General features: G+C 45.4%; 1 protein-coding gene across 1 annotated transcript in view; it reads left to right on the top strand.

Moving 5' to 3' along the window:
- Nucleotides 1–25,362, top strand: part of ppip5k2 (diphosphoinositol pentakisphosphate kinase 2) — a 159,086-nt gene extending 133,724 nt beyond the window's left edge. Inside the window, exons 26-28 of the mRNA XM_067982914.1 lie at nt 19,912–20,052; nt 21,019–21,129; nt 23,296–25,362. Coding sequence (XP_067839015.1) covers nt 19,912–20,052; nt 21,019–21,129; nt 23,296–23,372 — 329 coding nt within the window. The 3' untranslated portion in view covers nt 23,373–25,362. The remainder of the gene's footprint in view (nt 1–19,911; nt 20,053–21,018; nt 21,130–23,295) is intronic.
- The last annotated feature ends 717 nt before the right edge of the window (nt 25,363–26,079 follow it).

A 26,079-nucleotide genomic window follows, 5' to 3' on the forward strand; every position in this document is an offset into this window, starting at 1 on the left:
CCGGCAACGGCTGGCTCCTCGGCGACAAGGGATATCCCCTGCACACGTGGCTTATGACACCCCTGAGGAACCCCATCACCGAGCCGCAGCGTCGATATAATGACAGCCACATTGCTACCAGGTCTGCAATTGAGCAGGCTATAGGGCTGCTCAAGATGCGCTTCAGGTGCCTTGATCGTTCTGGGGGAGCGCTCCAATACGCGCCACTCAGAGTGGGACGAATTATAGTTGTCTGCTGTGCCCTGCACAACATGGCACAACAGAGAGGGGTGCTGCTGGAGGAGGCCCCATGCACACCCGCCACCCACATTGAGGACGACGATGCGGAGGTGGAGGAGGAGGTGGAGGAGGAGGAGGAGGTGGAGGTGGAGGAGGTGGAGGTGGAGGAGGTGGAGGTGGAGGTGGAGGAGGAGGAGGAGGTGGAGGAGGAGGAGGTGGAGGAGGAGGAGGTGGAGGAGGAGGAGGTGGAGGAGGAGGAGGAGGTGGAGGAGGAGGAGGTGGAGGAGGAGGAGGTGGAGGAGGAGGAGGTGGAGGAGGAGGAGGAGGTGGAGGAGGAGGAGGAGGTGGAGGAGGAGGAGGAGGTGGAGGAGGACGAGCGAGAGGAGGAGGAATGACCCATGGGCCAAACACCGGCTCACCTGGATGCTCGTCAGGCCAGGGAGGCACTCGTATGTCAACGGTTCTCCTAACATCAGAATGTCTGAGGCAGTCACATCTCCTCACCTGCACAGACGAGGGGCCATACCAGCCCCCTCCACAGAAGAGTGGTGCCATTACTCCTGCACCCACTGTAGTGTGCCCTGTGGGTGGGACCAGGTGTTCGTTGTCATGATGAGCCGCACGGAAGGGACCGATTGCACAAGCCGCTGAAGAATGGATAAGAGGTGGCAGCAGTGGTGAGAACAATTGTGTTTATTGTGTATGTGCAGTCAATGACTATAAATAAAAACATAACAAATTGTCATACACCCTGGTGCATTCCCTTTGTGTTCATAACACCTTTGCCTTACGTTTGCGGGAACCCCTACGTGGTGCTCCCCCTGTGGCTCCAGTAGAGGTAGTGGCAGGTTGCTCTTGTTCGTGCCCTGACCGGGTAGATGCTTTGGGCCGACGCCCCCTGGGTTTCGGTGCCCATGAGGGCACCTCCACAGACTGCTCCTCCTGCACCTGTGCCGGGGCAGACTCGGCCACCTGGAGAGGAGGCACCATTGCAGGTCCTGGTTGAGAGGGGGGCAACGGGTGAGATGTGGGGGCACCTTGAGTAGCGTCCCCACTTCCATGTTCCCGTTCACCATCTTCCCTCTCATGGCCTAGGCCCACATCACCCCTTCCACCCTGCTGGACGGCAGTTTGGATGACCTGTGTGAGACCTTGCAAGGCCACCTCCAATGTATCTGTCAGCCTGTTTATGGCGGCAGAATGTTGCTCACCCTGAATCTGAACAGCCGTTGTCAGGGCCTGCATGGACTCAATGTTGAGCTGTGCGTGACGCTCGAGGGAGGCTAGCCTGTCCTCCACCGCAGACGTTCCCGCACCTACCCGCGACACTATGTCGCCGATACCCTCCTGTACTTGCGCCACCATTGCCCGCATGCAGGAGTTGGACTCCTCCATCACCTGCGCGATTGTGGACAGTGCGCGTGGCACCTCTCCCAGTACCTCAGCAATGTGCTGGTGCCCCTCGACGACTCTCCTTTTGACTGGTGGCCCCCTGTGTTCAGCATCTGGGTCCGGCTGAGCAGAGCCTGGAGAAGAGTGCTCTCACCGACGCGGACTCTCCACGGCTGCCCCTGCCACCAGGGTCTGCTCATGCTCACATGTGCGCAGTGACTCACCATGTGCAATCCCAACTAATTGAGGAGGGGGACCCACCGAGGTGTGTGTATCTGCGCTGTTGGATGCTTGGCTCATATGTGACGATGGATCCTCAGAGACCGGCATGTCCTCTGAGGAATCGCCCTCCACAGACACGGCGTTCGCAGACGGCCCTGCAAGAGAACAGAGGGCAATATCAGGCATGTGGACAAATGTTGCGGTGCGGCAGATGCCAAGTGATGCTAAGATCATTCGCGATCATGAGTGCTGAGTGTCAGCTTTCCCTTACCGGATGTTTCTGCAGCCCCAGCCTCGCCATCCGCCACGGACAGGCAATGTAGCGTGTGACTGATCTCCAACGCGTCCACCTCTGCGTCCGTCAGAACCACCTGGTGTGGCGGGCCCCCTCCGGTGCGTGCCCTTTCCCGGGCGTTCTTGCATCTCTTCTCCTGTCAAGGCAAAACACAGATGCGTGATTGAGTGATGATTGCATTGTGAGACGCTTCAAGCATTGGTGTGGGTGGGTTGAGCGTGTGGCAGATGGATGGGAGGATGCGTGTGCCTCTTCCCCATCCCATTGTATGGGGATTGGGGTGTGTGGTAGTGTTCGAATGGGGACAGGGACGGTGGGTACGTGCAGGCACGGTGAGGATGATAGTTGAGTGGCTGTGAGGATTGATGCGGGAGCGCTGTGGTGGCAGTGCAGAAGGGGTTGTGAGGTCTTTGAGGTGATGTGGAAGACGGAGTGACGCAGAGTGCGTTAGTGTACTCACTTTGCCGGACCTAGTGAGGTCATTGAATCTCTTCCGACACTGGATCCATGTTCTGGAGGTGTTGCCCCTGCTGCTAACCTCCGCGGCCACCTCCGCCCGTGCCTTCCTGGTGGCGGAGCCAGGGCACTTCCTTCCGTCGCTGGGGAACAACGTCTCCCTCCTCCTCCTTACCCCGTCCAGCAGCAGCTGGAGTGCGTGGTCAGAGAATCGTGGGGCAGCCTTACCCCTGGGTTGCTCCATGTTGCGCTACTTCTTGTTTGCAGCTGGAGGGGCATTGGTGGACTGCCCCTTTAAATAGAGCTCCACCATCGCTCAGACGTCACTGTGCATGCGCAGGCTGCCGGCGCGCAGCTGAGAAGCGGAGAACCCGTAACTACAGCTTAATGACCTCAATTATCCTGTGATCGCGCAGGGGACGCACTCAATTCACCGGCCGCGTTTTCCACGCGCCCGATAGACCACCCGCCGAGAACCCGCAGCCCTGCTAAAATCGGGCCCTTTATCTTTGTGGCACATCAGTGGAGTTCTTCAGTGTAAGAATTATGTGATTGTTTTTTTAAACAATGTATCAGTTTGTCAGGCTACATGTTATGTGTTTAATGCACATTTTAAAAAAAATTGCTGCAATACTTTCCAATAGTACAATGATTTTTAGAAAACGCTGTCTAAAAATACCTCCTTTTCATAGAATGATACAGCACAGAAGGAGGCCCATTGTGACTGTGCCGGCTCTTTGAAAGAGCTATCCAATTAGTCCTACTCACCTGCTCTTTCCCCATAGCCCTGCAAATTTCCCCCCTTCAAGTATTTATCCAATTCCCTTTTAAAAGTTATTATTGAATCTGCTTCCACCACCCTTTCAGGTAGTGTATTTCAGATCATAACTCGCGTGCAAAAAATGTTTTCCTCATTTTGTCTTTGGTTCCTTTCCCAATTACCTTAAATCTGCATCCTCAGTTTACTGACTGTTCTTCCACTGGAAATAGATTCTCCTTATTTACCCTCAAAACCCATCATGATTTTGAACACCTCTATCAAATCTCCCCTTATCCTCCTCTGCTTTAAGGAGAACAATCACAATTTCTCTAGTCTCACCACGTAACTGAAGTTTTTCATCCCTGGTACCATTCTAGTAAATCTCCTCTGCACCCTCTCGAAGGTCTTGACACCTTCCTAAAGTGTGGTGCTGAGAATTGGCCACAGTACTCCAGCTGTGGTCTATCCAGTGTTTTATAAAGGTTTAGAAAGATGTCCTTGCTTTTGTAGTCTATGCCTCTATTTATAAAGCCAAGGATCCCGTATGCCTTTTTAACAGCCTTCTCAACTTGTCCTGCCACCTTCAAAGACTTGTGTATGTACATCCCCAGGTCACTCTGATCCTGCACCCCCTTTAAAATTGTACCATTTAGTTTATATTGCCTCTCCTCATTCTTCCTACCAAAATGTATCACTTCACACTTCTCTGTTTTAAATTTCACCTGCCACATGTCTGCCCATTTCACCTGCCACATGTCTGCCCATTTCACCAGTCTGTCTGTGTTGTCCTGGAGTCCGTTACTATCGTCCTCACAGTTTACTACATTTCTGAGTTTCGTGTCATCTGCAAACTTTGAAATGATGCCCTGTATGCCCAAGTCCAGGCCATTAATAAATATCAAAAAGAGTAGTGGTCCCAACACTGACCCCTGGGAGACACCGCTGCACACTTCCCTCCAGTCTAAAAACCAACTGTTCACCACTACTCTCTACTTTCTGTCCCTTAGCCAATTACGTAGCCACTGCCCCTTTAATCCCATGGGCTTCAATTTTGCTAATGGGTCTATTATGTGGTACTTTATCAAACGCTTTTTGAAAGTCCATATGCACAAGATGAACCACACTACCCTCATCAACCTTCTCTGTTACTTCATCAAAGAACTCAATCAAGTTAGTCAAACACGATTTGCCTTTAACAAATCTGTGCTGGCTTTCATTTATTAACTCATTTTTTAAGTGCCAATTAATTTTATCCCAGATTATTGCCTCTAAAAGTTTCCCCACCACCAACATTAGGCTCACTGGCCTGTAGTTGCCGGATTTATCCCACTCCCCTTTTTGAACAGGGGTGTAACATTTGCAATCCTCCAGTCCTCTGGCACCATTCCAATCCTCCTTAGATATGGGAAGATTCATAAAATCATAGAAAATTTACGGCACAGAAGGCGGTCATTCGGCCCATCGTGTCCGTGCCGGCTGAAAACCCAGCCGAAGTCAACTTTCCATCATTTGGTCCGAAGCCATGTAGGTTACGGCACTTCAGGTGCACATCCAGTTACTTTTAAAATGAGTTGAGGGTTTCTGCCTCTACCACCCTTTCAGGTAGTGAGTTCCAGACCCCCACCACCCTCTGGGTGAGAAAACTTTACCTCAGTTCCGCTCTAACCCTTCTACCAATCACTTTAAATCTTTGGCCCCTGGTTATTGACCTCTCTGCTAAGGGAAATAGGTCCTCCCTATCCACTCTATCTAGGCCCCTCATAATTTTGTACAATTAAATCATCCCTCAGCCTCCTCTGTTCCAAGGAAAACAATCCCAGCCTATCCAGTCTTTCTTCATGGCTAAAATTCTCCAGTCCTGGCAGCATCCTCGTAATTCTCCTCTGTACCCTCTCTAGTGCAGTCACAACTTTCCTGTAATGTGGTGACCAGAACTGTACACAGTATCTAGCTGTGGCCTAACTAGTGTTTTATACAGTTCCAGTATAACCTCCCTGCTCTTATATTCTGTGCGTAGGCTACCAAAGGAAGGTATCCCGTATGACTCCTTAACCACTTTATCTACCTGCCCTGCTACCTTCATGGATCTGTGGACATGCACTCCAAGGTCCCTCACTTCCTCTACACCTCTCATTATCCCCCCATTTATTGTGTATTCCTTTGCCTTGTTTGCCCTCCCCAAATGCGTTACCTCACATTTCTCTGGATTGAATTCCATTTGCCACTTTTCTGCCCACCTGACCAGTCCATTGATATCTTCCTGCAGTCTACAGCTTTCCTCCTCACTATCAACCACACGGTCAATTTTTGTATCATCTGCAGACTTCTTAATCATGCCCCCTACATTTAATTCTAAATGATTAATATATACCACAAAAAGCAAGGGACCTAGTACTGAGCCTTGCGGGACCCCACTGGAAACATCCTTCCAGTCACAAAAACACCTGTGGACCATTACCCTTTGCTTCCTGTCACTGAGCCAATTTTGAATCCAACTTGCCACTTTCCCTTGGGATCCCATGGGCTTGTACTTTTTTGACCAGTCTACCATGTGGGACCTTGTCAAAAGCCTTGTTAAAATCCATGTAGACTACATCAAATGCACTACCCTCATCTACCCTCCTTGTTACCGCCTCAAAAAATTCAATCAAGTTAGTCGGACACAACCTTCCCTTAACAAATCCATGCTGACTGTCCTTGATTACTCCATACCTTTCTAAGTGACGGCTTATCCTGTCCCTCAGAATTGATTCCAATAATTTGTACAGCACCGATGTTAGACTGACTGGCCTGTAATTACTCGGTCTATCCCTCGCTCCCTTTTTAAACAACGGATTGTGGCCAGTACCTCTGCAATTTCCCGTACTTCCCTCAGTAACCTTGGATGCATTCCATTGGACCGGATGTCTTTTCTACTTTTGAGCGTTGTCAATCTTTTAAGTACCTCCTCTTTATCTATTTTTATCTTATCCAATTTCTCTTCTACCTCTTCCTTTACTGTGACATTGGCAGCATCCTCTTCTTTAGTGAAGACAGATGTGAAGTACTCATTTAGTACCTCACCTATCCCCTCTGCCTCCACAAAAAAATCTCCTTTTTGGTCCCTAATCAGCCCCACCCTTCCTTTGACTACCCTTTTACTATTTATATGTTTATAAAAGACTACTGGGTTCCCTTTTATGTTACCCGCTAATCTATTCTCATGCATTCTCTTTGCCCCTCGTTTCCTTTTTCAGTACTCCTCTGTACTGTCTGTATTCAGTTTGATTCTCCTGAATTATGAACCTGACGTTTATCGTAAGCCTCCTTTTTCTAGTTCATTTTAATCTCAGTGGGGGATAAATTGGGCCACGTAGCGCCCGTTGTGTAGGCGATACGTGGACTCCTAAGGAACCAAAATGGCATCCGCAATGCACATGCACAATTCTGACGTGATGTGTGCAGGACACCATATTGGTAAAGGCAGTTAACGAATGCCAGCAGCATGTAAAATAGGGAGATTATGCGGTAGATCATTGTGCAATGCTGATTTAAAGGGACTGATGCGATTTTGGAACTCCATGCTCCAGCCAACGCACTGTCTTAACCTCGTACAGCTGAACAGGTCTTAAATGGCCTGGAGGAGCCTCCACCAGCGTTGTTTAAAGGGATCATGCAGGAGTTACAGGTCAATTGCTGGATTATTGCTTCTGGCTGCTGATGCATTTGTACCTGTTTTTGGGGTCTCCTATACTTGAATACTAGGATGAGGGGACATAGCCTAAAAATTAGGGCCAGGACTTTCAGGAGTGAAGTTAGGAAACGCTTCTACACGCAAAGGGTGGTAGAAGTTTGGAACTCTCTTCCCCAAATGGCAGTTGATGCTAGCTCAATTGTTTATTTTAAATCTGAGATTGATAGATTTTTGTTAACCAAAAGGTATTAAGAACATAAGAACATAAGAAATAGGAGCAGGAGTAGGCCAATCGGCCCCTCGAGCCTGCTCCGCCATTCAATAAGATCATGGCTGATCTGATCCTAACCTCAAATCTAAATTCATGTCCAATTTCCTGCCTGCTCCCCGTAACCCCTAATTCCCTTTACTTCTAGGAAACTATCTATTTCTGTTTTAAATTTATTTAATGATGTAGCTTCCACATTTTCCTGGGGCAGCAAATTCCACAGACCTACCACCCTCTGAGTGAAGAAGTTTTTCCTCATCTCAGTTTTGAAAGAGCAGCCCCTTATTCTAAGATTATGCCCCCTAGTTCTAGTTTCACCCATCCTTGGGAACATCCTTACCGCATCCACCCGATCAAGCCCCTTCACAATCTTATATGTTTCAATAAGATCGCCTCTCATTCTTCTGAACTCCAATGAGTAGAGTCCCAATCTATTCAACCTCTCCTCATATGTCCGCCCCCTCATCCCCGGGATTAACCGAGTGAACCTTCTTTGTACTGCCTCGAGAGCAAGTATGTCTTTTCTTTAAGTATGGAGACCAAAACTGTATGCAGTATTCCAGGTGCGGTCTCACCAATACCTTATATAACTGCAGCAATACCTCCCTGTTTTTATATTCTATCCCCCTAGCAATAAAAGCCAACATTCCGTTGGCCTTCTTGATCACCTGCTGCACCTGCATACTAACTTTTTGATTTTCTTGCACCAGTACCCCCAGATCCCTTTGTACTGCAGTACTTTCCAGTTTCTCGCCATTAAGATAATAACTTGCTCTCTGATTTTTCCTGCCAAAGTAAGGGCTATGCGGCTAAAGTGCGTATATGGAGTTAGGTCACAGATCAGCCATGATCTCATTGAATGACTGAACAGGCTCGAGGGGCTAATTTGCCTACTCCTGTTTCTATCTTCCTATGTTCCTATAACAAAGTTTCAATACCCTATAGGAAGTAGGCTGGCTAACTGACAGGCAACAGCAAGGGCACTGGCAGAGTGGAAGGGGTGGGACACAAATGCTGTCATCCTGAGAGAGCCATGATGTGGACGAAGGGGATAATCTCCGAAAGCTTGTGATTTTAAAATAAAATTGTTGGACTATAACCTGGTGTTGTAAGATTCCTTACATTTGTTAACCCCAGTCCATCACCGGCATCTCCACATCATCCTGAGAGAGGACAGCAGGTTCATGTTCCATGGAGCCACTGCCACTTGCTGCCTTCTGTTATGCGCCACCTTCTCCTGCAAAAAAGCAGGACGTGTGTCAGTGAGTGTCCTGCAAAATGTTTGGGTGATGTGGCTGTCATGGTTGAATAGCTATCAGTGTGTGTGAGTTGTGGGTGTGCGGCATGCAACAGTGGTAATGTGTGAGGGTGAGATGAAGCATCGAATTGGAAGATTTGATTACTGATTGAAAGAATTTGTTGGTAGGTGGGTGATGGGGGTGTAGTGCTGAGCAACCTTTATTCAATGTTTTGAAGGAACTCAGCAGTTTGTAAACATAAAGATGGGACCTGCATCTGATGATTTCTATGATTGCTGCGAGCAGCTAGGCACTGTTGAGTGGCTGCTCACCAGCAGGGGGCCCAGATAGCCCAAGTAGCTAGCACCTCTTAAAGGGGAGGTGCACTAATATTATGTGCTGCCTGCATCTCAACAACCAAGCGCGAGCGCACCACGATCCTTGTGCCCATTTTAGGGGATTAACCAGTTTAACCTGCTATATCTTCAGTCATTCAAGGAGCTCTAGCTTTGGATGCCCTTCCTTTCCCCCTCGTAGGAATAATATGGAAGTGATTATTTAAATATATTTAGTGCAAATGATTGGAACTACTTATCTTGTTTGTAAGCTTCCAAATGATCTGTACCAGATTGTTACAATTTTGAGTCACATAGCTGGTTGTAGTTCACATTTGCCAATTCTCAGGAGTACTTTGCAATAGTGGAGAGCTTTGTCTTTCATCCCAAAGTGCAGGACGCTGTCGAGTACTGCTCTGAAATGTCAGTCTAGCTCACGAGCTGAAGTCCTGGAGTGGGGTGAATCCAAAACCACCTGACTCAGGAATCAGTGCTACCACTGATCCAAGTTGATACTTATCATAGCCTCCTTCTGTGCTGTATGATTCTATTGTGCTTGTGCTGGCTCTTAGAAAGAGCTATCCAATTAGTTCCACTCCCCGACTCTTTCCCCATAGCCCTGCAAATTTTTCCTTTTCAGGTATATATCCAATTCCCTTTTGAAAGTTACTACTGAATCTGCTTTCATCACCCTTTCAGTCAGTGCATTCCAAATCATAACAACTCGCTGAGTAAAAAATTTCTCCTTATCTCCCCCCGGTTCGTTTGCCAATTATCTTAAATCTGTGTCCTCTGGTTACCGACCCACCTGTAGACGATAGACCCTCCTAACTGACTTGTAGATACCTGGTTTATTCCTCTCCCCTTTTTTGAACTTGGGACAGTCCTCTTCCATTCCTTATGTTAATGGTTTTCAATCTAATTGGAAATATGTGTTTGATTGAGGCAGAGAAAGCTGTAGCATCTTGTATAATTTAATGGACAAAGTGGGTTCTGAGATTTCTTACATATGCTGCCCTTAAGACTAGTACTTTATACTATCAAAAAATGTAGCAGCTTGCATCTCTTCAGCTTCTTTCTATAATAAGAGCAGGACAGGCATATTTGTGAAGTCACCGTGATCCTTTCTAAATAGATGGAGTTAGATGTTAAACCATTGTTTTTTGTTTTGATTTCAAGGGCACTTTTTGTTTTTCAAAGCTCTCTTTGGTGTAGACTGATGGTCTCTTTCTCTTCTTTCGTAATGGGTTTCAGAATTTAAATCTGTTTCGTCAGACTTCTGTTGGAATGGAAAAGTGTGTAACGGCTTAGGAAATACAGATTCTTCATATTTAGTTATGAATATAATCTATCATTCAATACTAAGTCATTTATTAATGCAGTGGATTTTTTTTTAATATTAAGATTTTGGTATTTTTGTTGTTAAGCAGTGCTTTTAGTAATTATGACATTCTTAGAATGCTATAATTGGCCTAATTCTTGTTTGGAAACCAGAATAAAATGTTTAAGGACAGGATAGTAATATCTGATCTTAGTGCAGAAGGCACCAGAACTGTGTTTTTCCACAAAAAGCACAGGATGTTGAGCAAACCCCATAGCTGTTGTGCCAACATCCTTCAGTTTGTTTCCCCTGCAGAAACATAGAGGCTAAGGTAAATGTAGCACTGGAATTAGTCTACAGTTTATCACATGGCAGAAATTTAGTGTCTGTAAATTTTGGTCCTCATCTAAAACTTTGTGGGGGGGGGGGGAATGTCTACATGTTTTGCTAATTGAAAAGTATATTTAAAAAAAATTATGACTATTTGGAAAAAAAAGACACTCTGTGAAACTGATCGTAGTCTTACACAGGTCAGCAGGTCAAAGTTATGGCTTTAAATATTCTAATTTCCTCATACCGAGTGGCAGATATCTGGGAGGAATTGCAAATAAAATGAAAAATGGAAGATCTCAGTCAAAGGAGAAAAGAAATTCAAGTTGGGCAGCGGTGTGCATACTGTTTTTGAATGAACTTTGTAGGGTAATTGTGACATTTAGAAGCTAAAAAATCTTTTAAACCTTAAGAGTGCTTTGACTGATACTAAGAATAATGGCTTACCAATATTTGGACTTCTGCATCAGTGAAAAGAGGACCTGTGGAATAGAAAAATGAAGTGTAAAAATTAAAAACCATGGGCATGATTTTAAAAGGGAAAAGCGGGTGGGTTGAGGACGGGGGCACAGTAAAAAAAAAATTTTTAAATCTAAAACACGCCTCCAACCCGCCTACTTCTGGATTTCACGGAGTCGTGACGAGCGGCGGGCGACCAACCCGCTCTTAGGAGGCGGGTCGGTCAGTGAAAGCTTTCAAGGAGGCTGGAGGCTTCCATTTTGAAAGGTTTATTGTTTTTAACCCCTGGGGGGCAGGATTCCCGAGCCTCCGACTTCAGCAGAGCTTTTGATCCTGGAGGAGCACGAGCACTTCCCCCAGGCCCAACAAGCCGAACTGCTTCCCGCGCGCTCCGTGCTCTCCCCTCCCCCACCCCCCCCCACCCCCCCCCGCCCACGCTGCCTGCTCTCTTCCCCCCCCCCCCCCCGTGCATTCTTTCCCCCCCCCCCCACCCGCTCCGTGCTCTCTTTCCCCCCGCGCGCGCTCCGTGCTCTCTTTCCCCCCCTAGCGCGCGCTCCGTGCTCTCTCCCCCCCCCCCCCCCCCCCCGCGCGCTCCGTGCTCTCTTTCCCCCCCCCCGCGCGCTCCGTGCTCTCTTTCCCCCCCTCCCGCGCGCTCCGTGCTCTCTTTCCCCCACCCCCGCGCGCTCCGTGCTCTCTTTCCCCACCCCCCCCGCGCGCTCCGGTGCTCTCTTTTCCCCCCCCCGCGCGCTTCCGTGCTCTCTTTCCCCCACGCCGCTCCGTGCTCTCCTTTCCCCCCCCCGCGCTCCGGCTCTCTCCCCCCCCCCCCTGCGCGCTCCGTGCTCTCTTTCCCCCCCCCCGCGCGCTCCCGTGCTCTCTTTTCCCCCCCCCCGCGCGCTCCGTGCTCTCTTTTCCCCCCCCCGTCGCGCTCCGGCTCTCTTTCCCCCCCCCCCCGCGCGCTCCGTGCTATCTTTCCCCCCCCCGCGCGCTCCGTGCTATCTTTCCCCCCCCGCGCGCTCCGTGCTCTCTTTCCCCCCCCACCCGCGCGCTCCGTGCTCTCTTTCCCCCCCCCCGCGCGCTCCGTGCTCTCTTTCCCCCCCGCGCGTTCGTGCTCTCTTTCCCCCCCCCCGCGCGTTCCGTGCTCTCTTTCCCCCCCCCGCGCCGCCTCCGTGCTCTCTTCCCCCCCCCCCCCCGCGCGCTCCGTGCTCTCTTCCCCCCCCCCCCGCGCGCTCCGTGCTCTCTCCCCCCCCCCGCGCGCTCCGTGCTCTCTTTTCCCCCCCCCCCCCCGCGCGCTCCGTGCTCTCTTCCCCCCCCCGCGCGCTCCGTGCTCTCTTCCCCCCCCCCGCGCGCTCCGTGCTCTCTTCCCCCCCCCGCGCGCTCGTGCTCTCTTCCCCCCCCCGCGCGCTCCGTGCTCTTTTTTCCCCCCCCCCCGCGCGCTCGTGCTCTCTTCCCCCCGCGCGCGCTCCGTGCTCTCTTTTCCCCCCCCGCGCGCTCCGTGCTCTCTTTTCCCCCCCCCCGCGCGCTCGTGCTCTCTTTCCCCCCCCCCGCGCGCTCCGCTGCTCTCTTTCCCCCCCCCCCGCGCGCTCCGTGCTCTCTTTCCCCCCCCCGCGCGCTCCGTGCTCTCTTTCCCCCCCCCCGCGCGCTCCGTGCTCTCTTTCCCCCCCCCCCGCGCGCTCCGTGCTCTCTTTCCCCCCCCCCCGCGCGCTCCGTGCTCTCTTTCCCCCCCCCCCGCGCGCTCCGTGCTCTCTTTCCCCCCCCCCCCGCGCGCTCCGTGCTCTCTTTTCCCCCCCCCGTCGCGCTCTTTCCCCCCGCGCGCTCTTTCCCCCCCCGCGCGCTCTTTCCCCCCCAGCGCGCTCTTTCCCCCCGCGCGCTCTTTCCCCCCCCGCGATCTTTCCCCCCCGCGCGCTCTTTCCCCCCCGCGCGCTCTTTCCCCCCCGCGCGCTCTTTCCCCCCCGCGCGCTCTTTCCCCCCCCGCGCGCTCTTTCCCCCCGCGCGCTCTTTCCCCCCCCCGCGCGCTCTTTCCCCCCCCGCGCTCTCTTTCCCCCCCCGCGCGCTCTTTCCCCCCCCGCGCGCTCTTTCCCCCCCCGCGCGCTCTTTCCCCCCCGCGCGCTCTTTCCCCCCCCCGCGCGCTCTTTCCCCCCCCGCGCGCTCTTTCCCCCCCGCGCGCTCTTTCCCCCCCCCCGCGCGCTCTTTCCCCCCCCGCGCGCTCTTTCCCCCCCCCGCGCGCTCTTTCCCCCCCCCGCGCGCTCTTTCCCCCCCCGCGCGCTCTTCCCCCCCCGCGCGCTCTTTCCCCCCCCGCGCGCTCTTTCCCCCCCCGCGCGCTCTTTCCCCCCGCGCGCTCTTTCCCCCCCGCGCGCTCTTTCCCCCCCGCGCGCTCTTTCCCCCCCCGCGCGCTCTTTCCCCCCCCGCGCGCTCTTTCCCCCCCGCGCTCTTTCCCCCCCCGCGCGCTCTTTCCCCCCCCGCGCGCTCTTTCCCCCCCCGCGCGCTCTTTCCCCCCCGCGCGCTCTTTCCCCCCCGCGCGCTCTTTCCCCCCCCGCGCGCTCTTTCCCCCCCCGCGCGCTCTTTCCCCCCCGCGCGCTCTTTCCCCCCCCGCGCGCTCTTTCCCCCCCCGCGCGCTCTTTCCCCCCCGCGCGCTCTTTCCCCCCCCGCGCGCTCTTTCCCCCCCCGCGCGCTCTTTCCCCCCCCGCGCGCTCTTTCCCCCCCGCGCGCCTCTTTCCCCCCCGCGCGCTCTTTCCCCCCCCGCGCGCTCTTTCCCCCCCCCGCGCGCTCTTTCCCCCCCGCGCGCTCTTTCCCCCCCCGCGCGCTCTTTCCCCCCCCGCGCGCTCTTTCCCCCCCGCGCGCTCTTTCCCCCCCCCCGCGCGCTCTTCCCCCCCCCCCCGCGCGCTCTTTCCCCCCCCCCGCGCGCTCTTTCCCCCCCCCGCGCGCTCTTTCCCCCCCCCGCGCGCTCTCTTCCCCCCCCCCGCGCGCTCTTTCCCCCCCGAGCGCTCTTTCCCCCCCCGCGCGCTCTTTCCCCCCCCGCGCGCTCTTTCCCCCCCCGCGCGCTCTTTCCCCCCCCGCGCGCTCTTTCCCCCCCCGCGCGCTCTTTCCCCCCCCGCGCGCTCTTTCCCCCCCCGCGCGCTCTTTCCCCCCCCGCGCGCTCTTTCCCCCCGCGCTCTCTTTCCGCCCCCCCCCCGCGCGCTCCGTGCTCTCTTCCGCCCCCCCTCCGATCTTTTTTTTTGGTTACATTTAATTTTCACTCTTAAATGATCTTTTTCCTAATGATTTCATCTGAATTTTATGTTTTTAAAATAGAAACTTTAGGGAGACCATAAGAGCATATAAGAATCATACTTAATGTTTTTCTACCTTTTTGTCCATCAAAATTGCTACTGTAAATTTTTTTCACCAGTAACCTGATATAGTTGATATTTACTGTGGTATATTACATGAAGAGCAAAATACATATTCTACTAATTCAAATGCACCTCCAAGTAATGCTTGATTTAGTTCTGAGAAATTAAGTGGGAGAAATAGGTAATGGCAGGATAGGGGGATATCTTGGAAACAGCAATCATAATATAATTGGGATCAATTAAAAGAATTGAAAAGGTTCAACAGTCAAACTGGAAAAAAGCCAATTTCAATTGGATAAAAAGGTAACCAGCCCACATAAACTGGACAGAAAAACTGGCATAATTTTTCAAATATTCTTGGACATGGAAGTTGTGCCGGAGGACTGGAAGATGTTACATCTCTGTTCAAAATAGGAAAAACAGATAACTGTATATCACTGTTGGTAATGGGTATGCTTCTACAAACCATAATACAGAATAACGTTTATGTTTACTTAGAAAGAGGTGGGTTAATTAAGGACAGCCAGCATGGGTTTGTAAAAGCCATGTCCAAGTCATGGCTGACAAACTTAATAGAGTTTTTTGAGGAAATAATGTCATGCATTGATAAAGATAATGCAGTGAATGTTTTGTATACAATTTTCAAAAGGTGTTTTTATAAGGTGTCATATAGTAGATTTGTTGACAAGACTAAGGCACATGGCATTAAAGGTAATGTGGCAGCGTGGATCAGAATTTGGTTAAAGAACAGAAAATGGTGGTGGCTCATGGACATTTTTTGCACTGGAGGGATATAAACAGTGGTGTCTCAGGGATCAGTGATGGGACCATTGCTCTTAATATATGTGCATGATTTGGACTTGGGTATAGAAAGCACAATATCAAAATTTGCAAAAGACATAAAACAAAGTAGGGAATGTTGTTAACTGAAGAAAGAGTAAGTGACTTCAGGAGGGTATAGACAGGTTAGTAGATTGGATAGATGTCAAATTAAATTTAATGTTGAGAAATTTTAATGTGGAGAAATTGAGGTGCTACAGTTTGGAGAAGAGAATAAGGAAAGGACGTATGCAGAAAGATTAGAGCCGAGAGATCTTGGAATTTGGAATCTTTAAAAGTTGAACAAGTTGGTAAAGCTGTTCATTTAAATAAAATGGGATACTCGGTTTTATAAATAGGGGCATAGAGTACAACAGCAAAGAGTTAATGCTAAACCTATACCAATCATTGGTTAGGCTGTAGTTAGAATATTGTGTCCCGTCTTGGGCACCTAACTTTAGGAAGAATATCAAGGCCGTGGAGAAGGCAAAGAAGAAATTCATTATGATAGTTCCAGGGATGAAAGGTTTTAGTTATTAGGAGAGATTAGAGAAACTGGAGCTGTTTTCATTAGACAATGGTTAAAAGATGATTTGATAAAGGTGCTCAAAATTGAGTTGATTACTAGAAGGCATAAATTTAAGATCATCAAAAGAACAAAGGGAGTAGTTAGGACATGGAATGCACTACCAGAAACAATAGTGGAAGCAGAATTCATCGTAGTTTTTAAAAGGGAAGTGGATAAATATTTCAGAAAATGTTTAAAAGATTGTGACAGGCAAATGGGTATAAGTGTCCAGCTCTTTCTGAGCTGGCATAAATGTAATGATCCGGATGGCTTCCAGTGTTGTACAATTCAGTGATTCTATAATGTGTTTCTCTTCCTAAATTGAATATTTATACAAAAATAATTTCAATGTTTTACCATTTGGTTATCGGATTAACTGATTTGAAAATGGTCATAAGTAAGTTTTAAATATCTAAATACAGGTTTGCATCAATCTTTTCTATTGTAGAAATTGCTGTCTTGTATATTTACCTTGATCCTAATTTAGCCTGTTTTACTGTGTACTACTGTCTTTGTCTTGGCTATAAAGTTTATGGAGTGATTGTAAATGTGTTGCTTGTTACAGTAGAATGGTATCTAATAATAGGCTCATACATGTTAGCTATATTTAATTCAATTATGTTGAGTTAAATAAACCATATTTTCAATTTGAATGTATCAATACATTATTCTCCATTAAATAGTAAATTAAAGCTACATTCTCTCAATTGCCTTTGCCCACCTGAAATTATCACTTGAAGGCATCAAGTGATAAGAAAAATTATTCAGCATTGATGCAACAACATTGGGTTTAGCTGAACACCAGCAAAAGGTTTGTTCACTGTTAGTTGCAAAGTCCCACTTAATTCATTGTGCTCATTCCCTCTGGGCTCGACCGTTTCTTTTCTCCTCTCAGTTCAGACAGTAATTTTCTATTGCTGTGTTACTTCAAAATACTGATTTACTGCAAAGCACTGGCAAATGTGTAGAGATACATATTTAAGTGAACCATTTTTGTTATCAATATTGTGCTTTTAAAATAGAGCAGTTCTTATGATTTGAGTTTTTACATTTTGGGCAGAAACTAGGAACATATTAATTGCTAAGCAAAAAAAAAGACTATTGTCCATCTAGTTCACCTTCTATTATCCTGGTAGTCATATGATACAACAATAATAGAGTTGTTGACTAATTATGGCAATCAATCACCATCTATTAGTCTACAAGAGACTCAGACAGTGGTGGAAAGCTTTGAGAACCAGAAGTCCAAAGTCACTTGTTCTTCCCAAGTATGCTCTACTTACCATATGTCATATCCTAAATTGCTCATATACTGATTTTTGTAGCTTTCTGCCATTAGTGCCTCTAGCAATTTTATCAGTGAACATTCCCAGATTGACCGAATGCAAGAAAATTTATATTGTAATTCAGTGGAGTCCACTTAATGAGAACACTTCATGAGTGAGAAAACTGTTCCCATTATTCAGCTATTCCTTTAAAGCAAATGTTGTTTTGCACATTTTCCCTTTTGAGCAGGGTACTCATTAACTGGCATACTGCATCTGTTTATAATGTATCCATAAAAAGCTGAACCTATCATACCAATTCAATCTAAAATAGCATTAATTTGGAAAGGATATTGAAGATGATGAGAAGCTATTAATGTGCATACATTTAGTGAGAATTAAAAATGCATTATAATTACAAAGAACATCTTGTTTAACTGTATTCATTCCTACTTGCAAATATACTGGGCTGTACTTCTGTGTTGCCAGGTATTGGTATTTTAATATGGGAGTGAAATGGTGTTCAGTTCATGGAGGTGGGCAGCCTTCTTGAACTGCTGAAGTCCATATGGTGAAGGTACTCCCACAATGCTGTTAGGTAGGGAGTTCCAGGATTTTGACCCAGCGATGATGAAGAAACAGCGATACATGTCCAAGTCAGGAATGGTGTGTGACTTTGAGGGGAACCTGGAATTGATGGTGTTCCCATGCATCTTCTGTCCTTGTCCTTCCATGTATTGGATGTTGTGGTTTTGGTGGCGCTGTCGAAGAAGCCTTGGCGAGTTGCTGCAGTGCGTCCTGCAGATAGTACACACTGTAACCACAATGTGCTGGTGGTGGAGGGAGTGGTTGTGTTGCCATTCCCATTATTTGCCCATTATCCTTTGCTCAGTTATAATGGTGTGTGAAGGGTGCCTTCTTTCAAGCAATAAGGAAGACCTTTTTGTTTGTTTCTCCAAATTGACATTCCATTTTTTTATACATAAGAAGAATTGAACAATGCACGATTCATTCCAATGTCAAAAAAGTCATTTTCCTTTATGAAAGATACTCAGCTTTGTATTTTTTTTTCTGCGTGGAGTATAAACGATAGCATAATGGGCAGAATGGCCAGTTTCTGTTTTGTAGCTTCTGTGATTTCTATATATTGGATGAGTAAACATTTGTTTTATAGCATTATTCACTCCTTTCAAATGTTAATGGATATAAATATACACTAATGTAGCTAATTTTGAAAATTCAAAATTATTTTGTTCACTTTCAATATTTCAAGAACATGGGGGTATCCCATTGGGTTATATTTTGCCTTGGAGATTGAGGCACCTTCTCCTCCTTTTGAAAATCTCATCTTGTTCTACCCATCTTATCTCTCCTTTAAAATCCTCATTCTCTACCGCCCACCCAAGTACCACGCCAAGATTCTCACCGAGATATCTTCACTGCTTTCCTCCCTCAGCCTCTGTACCAAGTGACTTCTCATCCTCGGTGATTTCAACCTCCATCTGGACTCATCGTGCTCACTCTCCTCTGAGTTCACTGCCCTCCTATCCTTTCTTAATCACAACCAAAGTTTTAGTCCTTGCAAACTACCACCCCATCTACAACCTCCCTGTCCTCTCCAAAGTTCTTGAACGTGTTGCCATCTCCCAAATCTGGGCCCACCTTTCCTGCAATTCCATGTTTGAATCCCTCCAATCAGGTTTCCGCCCTGTCACAGTACTAAATGGCCCTTATCAAAGTCATAAACGACATCCTATGTGACTGTGAATGTGGTGAACTATCCCTCCTCATCCTTCTCAACCTGTCGGCAGTCTTTGACACAGTTGACCACACCATCCTCCTCCACGCCTCTCCTCCGTCGTCCAGCTGGGTGAGACTGCACTCGCCTGGTTCCATTCTTACCTGTCCAATTGTAGGCATGGAATCACCTGCAATGACTCCTGTTCCCGCTCCCACACCGTTACCTCTGGAGTCCCCTAAGGATCTATCCGTGGCCCCCTCCTATTTCTCATCAACATGCTGGTGACATCATCCGAAAACATAACGTCAGGTTCCACATGTATGCTGATGACACCCAGCTCTACCATATTGGCTCCCGGTCCAGGAACGCCTCGATTTTAAAATTCTCATCCTTGTTTTCAAATCCCTCCATGGCCTCGCCCCTCCCTATCTCTGTAACCTCCTCCAGCCCTACATCACTCCGAGATCTCTGCGCTCCTCCAATTCTTGCCTCTTATGTATCCCTGATTTTAATCACCCCACCATTGACGGCCGTGCCTTCAGCTGCGTAGGCCCTAAGCTCTGGAATTCCCTTCCTAAACCTCTCCGCCTCTCTACTTCTCTCTCGTCCTTTAAGACGCTCCTTAAAAACTACCTCTTTGACCAAGCTTTTGGTCACCTGTCCTAATATCTCCTATGTGGCTCGGTGTCATATTTTGTTTGATAACGTTCCTGCGAAGCATCTTGGGACGTTTTACTACATTAAAGCTGCTATATAAATGCAAGTGGTTGTTGTTGACCGTGTATGTCCTCACTATTTTTCTATCAAATGGAAAAGCATGTGTAAATTTAATTTTTATTCTACACTGGTTAAATAATGAAATATCTAATTGACTGAAATATAGTTAGTAGAAAGCAAGATTACGGTGAAGGATAATTGTAGAGCCTTCGTTATGCCCCTTGTCTCAAATGGAACAGCAAGAGAAATCAAGTAGATCATAGCAAAAAGCATAATACTTATGCATGGTGCCTTGGTTTTGGCACTTGATGGAAGCCCTGGGACCTGTGTAACCTATTTTTAGATGATGTATCACAAAATGTAGTAGACATACATTCCCATTACACTGGAAGCTCTTTGGATATGTGTACACAGTACATTCTACATGTATATGCATCCAATAACACATCTGTATTTTAATAATTCTGTTAAAATAGTTATTAAGTCTGAAGTGTTTCTTTACAGGATTTGAGCTCTATTCTATGGTGCCTTCCATTTGCCCTCTCGAAACCCTTCATAATTCACTATCTTTGAAGCAAGTGGATGAATTTCTTGCATCAATTCCTGAAGACTACGTCTCTTGTGAGACTCTTCCTGCATCATCAAGTGAGACTACTAATTACTTCGGTTGTGTAAATTTGTGGTACAGCAGAGATATTTTAATAGAAAGTCAGAACAATGGAAACCTGATTAACCCCAACAACCCACCTGCTCACCATTCCCTCAATCCATTCTCTATCCAATAATGTATCCAATTGTCTCAGATCTGTCTCCTACTTCTACAGTCCTCTGTTTCATCCTGGCATAACAGGAAATTGAGTGAGAATGCTATACCCTGCAAAGGAGGGATTCAACTGACTGCATTCCTAGAAATGGGGTTTCTTCTCTTAAATGAAGTTGGCCTGCCATCAGGTTCATTGGGTAGAATTTATCCATTAGTTATTAACCCATGCTCAATTTGGACAAGAGTAGCATTAGAAGGTGACTTTAGAAGGTAACCTCCTGGGGAGGACCTGCTGTCTAAATGCCTTGAATCTGTCTGACTGGTCTTCTGCCAGGTACTGGAATACTTTGGCTATTAGGTCTTGTTGAAAATCTCTATTCCAGTATTTTAGAAATACTCTGTACAGAAAACTTGATTTATAGGACGTGCCAAAAGAAGTTTCAGAATTGCCCCCTATAAATTCCAGAACAATAAAGGAGACAACTAAGATTAGTAACACTATCAAGAATTATCTGAATGCCTGGAACCTTAGTTTTCCTGGTTTACCAGATGATAGGTCCCTGCAGGCTTGTACATTAGAGCAGTTAGCAGTCAATAGGTCTTTGATATCCCTCAAGTTAGTTTATGCCTAAGCTAGTTACATTTGCTGACACCATGTCCTGCCGGAAGCCTCAATTTTGGTGACAAAAAATTAAAATTAAAAGTTTCTCCTATATCAAGGTGATTATTTTGGGGTATATGTTTAAAATGTTGGTGAAATATTCTACTAACTGAAGTATTCTAGGAGCTTTGAGGACAGGGAGATCATGTGCAAAATTGATGGTAATATTATGTTGTTTTCATTCTAGCTTCCACAAGTATTTTTGCTCTGGGTAGAAGAATTTTAAATACATATACTCCCAAAAAGGTACTTCCATCACCTCAGTCATCAGATCAAGAAGGTAACAGATCTGCATTCTGTAAGTAAACTATAATTTTGCATACGTAAACATGGCTCTGTTAGAGCTCAAATACTGTGATATGTATCTTTTATATTCCATGAAAGATATGATTTTTTAAAATCCTTTCACTGGTGAAAGGACCAAATTGGTCTTGCTGTAATTTGAATAGTTATGTTACATTCTGTATGATCACAATTGTTGACAGTGCAACATTGAGGGGCAGTCAGTTGTATGGAGACTGGGCAGTTGAGTCTGTTAGAATACTTCTTTTTAAAAGAAACTTTTGGGGCCTTGATTTGGTTGTACAAAAGACGGACCAGCTCAAATACTATTAAGGCACTGAATCACAAATAATTTAGATTTTCACTTTTTATTTTGGTTCCCCTATGCCAGCATCTGCTCAAAAAAGGCAGGCAGGGGATTTGTTCCTATGCCTCTGCCACACTTGAGCAATGGGCCAGTGCCGTTTGGTGATTTACGCCACTGTTTTTGTGTTCTGTTTTCCTTGTATATTTCTCGTCGGAAAATGCCTAAATTTCGCTTAGCTCCTTTCCTGTGGCAAGGTAAAATTGGGAACTTTGTTACGAATCATGATGAGAGCCTTGTGGCCCAAGTGTAAGAGTAGCTTCATTTTTAAATTACATTTTTGTGTTTATCAAGGATGTTTAAACTAGGGGAAATAGAGTCTCCATTTTTTGCATCAAGCATTTCTAGGTCAGATGTAGCACAGCTTAGATGCCAGAGAAGCTCTATCTAAACAGCCTCAATAATATGCCTTCATCTCAGATTCACAAGAGTAACCCTTACCAGTGAGACATTTTGAGTTCCTACACTAACCACCTTTCTAATCCCTCTGAGTGAGATTCCCAAAACTATGCACTGGCTAATACTTAAAACAGTTTCCATCATAAATACAAACTATGCTACTTTAAATTTACAGGTCAATGTAATCTAATAACCCTTTAGCTTCATTTTTTAAAAATTACTCTAATAGTACATTGATTATATAGTCCCCTTTTAAAGTTTTTAATCATTTATCAAAAATGTGTACAATATTTGTCAATTTGCTCTTTTTTGAGATGAAATGGTCATCTACCTAACTTCACTGAAGATAAAAACATTTTTTTAAATCCCCTTTTACTGCAGTCATCCCTACAGATACCATCAGTTCCATTTGCAATTTGCCAGAGGATTACTTGACTTGTGCAGGAGAGTAGTGTTCCCCAGTAAGTTTTCTCTGGGCTCTACTGGCAACTGGACCAAGACCTGCAAAGCCCACCCTCTAGTATAGTCAAGAGTTCAAATCTCGAGAGTCATGAGACTAAGATTTTTCATTCTGGTTTCCTTGTCAGGAGTTAAATACTGTGGCGGTGAAACTACTAAGCCAAATTGCTTTAATTTCTCTCAAATTTTCTTTTGTCAGCTTATTTTTTATGGGTTTTTAGCTGTGATTAATTCTTCATTCTGATGTATGCTATTTCTTTTTCTTGCACTTAATTCATCTCCTTGTTTCTGGCTTTACTTGTATTTAGTTAACTGAGAGGAAATTTATTGTTTTGGATTAGAAATATAAATAGGTGAATATTTCATTGGCTAATTTAGAATGGAATGTCCAATGAGAGGAGAGTCGAGAGCTAGGGGGTCATAGTCTCAAGGTAAGGGGTCGGCCATTTAGGACCAAGATGAGGAAAAATTTCTTCACTCAGAGGGTTGTGGATGCTCATTCGTTGAGTATACTCAAAATTGAGATCACTAGCTTTTTGGACACTTAGGGAATCTGGGGATAGGGCAGGAAAGGGGAGTTGAAGTAGAAGATCAGCCATGATCTTCTTGAATGGCGGAGTAGGCTCGAGGGATCATATGGCTTACTCCTGTTCCTATTTCTTCTGTTCTTATGAGAGAACCAGTTTGTTGTTGCACCCTGCTAGGTTAAGATATGATGCATGCTGTGTGTTTTTTCATACCCTTAATTCTTTTGCATTGTTAGCAAGGCCCATGTGGTTAGTATGCTACCCTTTGAACTAATATGGTCATTTCAATTGATGAAGATTTGCAGTAAATTCATTCCAGCTGCTTTTAGTGTTCATTAGTTCTTGCAATAAAAAATGATGTTGCCTTTTAGGTGAATTAACTTAAAGGTGAATTCGCTTGAAGGTGAATTTCCTTGCCTTTTTTGCCATGCAGTCAGTAGTGGAGCTTCCAGTACTGTGTCTAGCGCTGGGCCATCTACACCAACAGAAATTCACCCTCCATCAGCCTAAGTGACAAAACGACAACTCCACAAAAAGCTGAAGATGACCAAACAGTGGAAGCTGTTAAATGAAAAGCTGCCTTGAAGTGAGCTGGTCTAAACTAACTTGTACTACGTGGAAATAAATGGAAATATATCAGCCTTAAAAGAAAAATGTATTCTTTGTTGACAAGTATCTTCTTTAAAATATATATTCTTTTAAAATATTACTACCCCTTAATCATTTGTTTGTTCAAAGACAAAATATAAAGAGTTCATCAAAAAAAATGAGCCTAGTTAAGTTGATGGTGGGGATTTCATATATTTGTTATTTTTATAATTTTTGAATTTCAGCTCACTTACGTGACTGAGATTAGTGTAGTGCTAGATTTTTATTTTCTCCACAGGTATATCATTTCCAAAAAAGCTAAAACTGCTATGGAAAGTTTACTGTATGGTGAAATCTCATTCAGAAAAGCTAGGATCCAAATATGAAGTCTGGATTTCAGTTCCCTTTACATGCTCAACTTTATTAAGAGGGGTTTAGTGAATCTATGTTTAATGGAAAATGTGACATTTTGTGTTTTGTAGACTAAATTGCACATTTTTACTAAAACCCATTGAGTTAAAAAATGGGTATGTTAAAAGCTGTTTGTCATCTATTTTGTGCTCCCTTGATAAGTGACGTTTGCTCATTTAGTTTTATTCCCTATAACATTTCTACTGACCAGTAAGGTGTAGGGAAATTTGTTCAAATGGTCATCAAAATCCAACTAATTTTTGGTTCCACCTATTTATATTCCAGTCTGGTTTTTCCATTGGGAAGACCTATTTATTACATAGATACTGCAGGTTAAGGTGATTGATCTTATCTGATACAATACCTTTTGCAGGTTTTCAAATTTGCCTTTTCTGAATAAGTGGATAGGTCTGTGACTGGGTTCAGATTGAAAAAGTGAGTGAGCTATTTGCATTTCGTGCTGTACAATAAATATCTAGGGTTGTTTACAACATTCCGAGGATACTTTAAGTATGATTGGTAGTTACCATTTCCTTTTTTAAAAAAAATTGTTTGCACGTGTTTTTGATTACACTAGTCACAACCAAAGTTTTAGATACATGTGTATGTCCAGATTCCAATTCACGATGTCACTGTAATTTCAACCTGTAATTGACTATTAAGGTTTTTGTTTTTGGACATAGGTTCACATTGAAGAAATATGTGCAATTTTGATGAAATGTTTTTTCTGTTTTATTGTGTATGTATGTGTATATGTACATAGAGGGAAAAGTCACCAAACTTTCTGTGTTTAACAGAAGTATTTTGAACTATCGTACTTGATAGACAGTTGTAAAGGATATTTAAACTGGCACAGAATTATTTTTATTCTGGAGAATGCAAGTTATCTAAAATTATAGTCTTGTGTTTTTGTCTTGTTTAAAACATTGCTTAACATGCAAATGTAAAGCTTCACTGCTTAAGAACGTTTACTGGAATTTGACATGTTACATCACATAATTAGCTACAAATAAACTGTATTTAAGACCTATTTGTCATTTGCAAAATGTAAATCTAGTTTATATGAAATGGATTACAGATATGTTTTGTAAAGAGGATTATGTATGTGTATATATAGCTCAATACTTTGTTTTTTATTATTTACACACTGTGTTGTGGAACACAAAACTTTCATCTCTACATTGACTTTGTGTCCTGTTGTGAATGATTCTCGAGTTAACATGTTGTGGAATAGCATGTCTTATGGACATTGTTGCTTAATAAGCCTAACTGCATTCAGTGGAGCATTGAGCAATGTCATGTTGATTTATAAGCTCTTAAAATATATAATGAGAATATTTGAGCTGTTATGCAAGTACATCGTTCTCCAACTTTGAGTTTTAACTGCAGTTTCAAACAGTAATAACTTAACATGTTTTGAGCCACATATCTTTTTTTCTTGTAAATTGGTCATTGCATTATATATGTACCAAGTTTGCCAAATAAACCAGTATATACTGAATTGCATCTTTAAAGGGGCATTTGTATGATTTCATCTGGAGGTTAATGTGATCTTTTTACTCCTATGAATTTCTGTTATAGTGGTAATGGACTAGTCTGTTTTGGTCAAACTGCTAAAGCTGCAATATTTCATAAGGAATTGCTGCCACCATTGACGTTTTGGTACAGATGGTTGTCTTTTTTATTCAACTATGATGACTTGTATAGCTGAATCTACAGTCCTGATATAAATACATTTATGGTAATGATCTGTATGCAAATTGTTACCCAGTCCCATCTTTGCTCCTCAAATACTGAGCAATATTTTACATTTGCCCTATTGCAGCTTATTACTCCTATTGAGATCTATTGCATATATGAGGATTGCACAGTATATGTAACAATTGTATTCCATAGGGTGGTTTTATTCCATATCCTCTATCAACTGCACAATTATGCATTCTTAAAATAAATTAACAGGAGTGATTAAGACAAAAATCTCACCTAGGATCTGTTTGAATCGATCATCCCAGAATGGTGCAAAAATATTGTCTATATGGCTATAAGAGCTGAAACTTGATTCCAAGTTGGTATAGAACCTGTAGTTTTTTTTTAAAAAAGCACCTATAATTTGGCAGTCTCACTCAGAAACCATAAGATTGCAGTGTGTGTAAGGAAATGGAAAAGTTTACATGGTGTACAGGAGGTAGTGCTTTGCTAGAGCTGGAGCACAGTGGAG

This window comes from Heptranchias perlo, chromosome 4, assembly GCF_035084215.1.
Source record: "Heptranchias perlo isolate sHepPer1 chromosome 4, sHepPer1.hap1, whole genome shotgun sequence".
Taxonomy (NCBI): Eukaryota; Metazoa; Chordata; class Chondrichthyes; order Hexanchiformes; family Hexanchidae; genus Heptranchias; species Heptranchias perlo.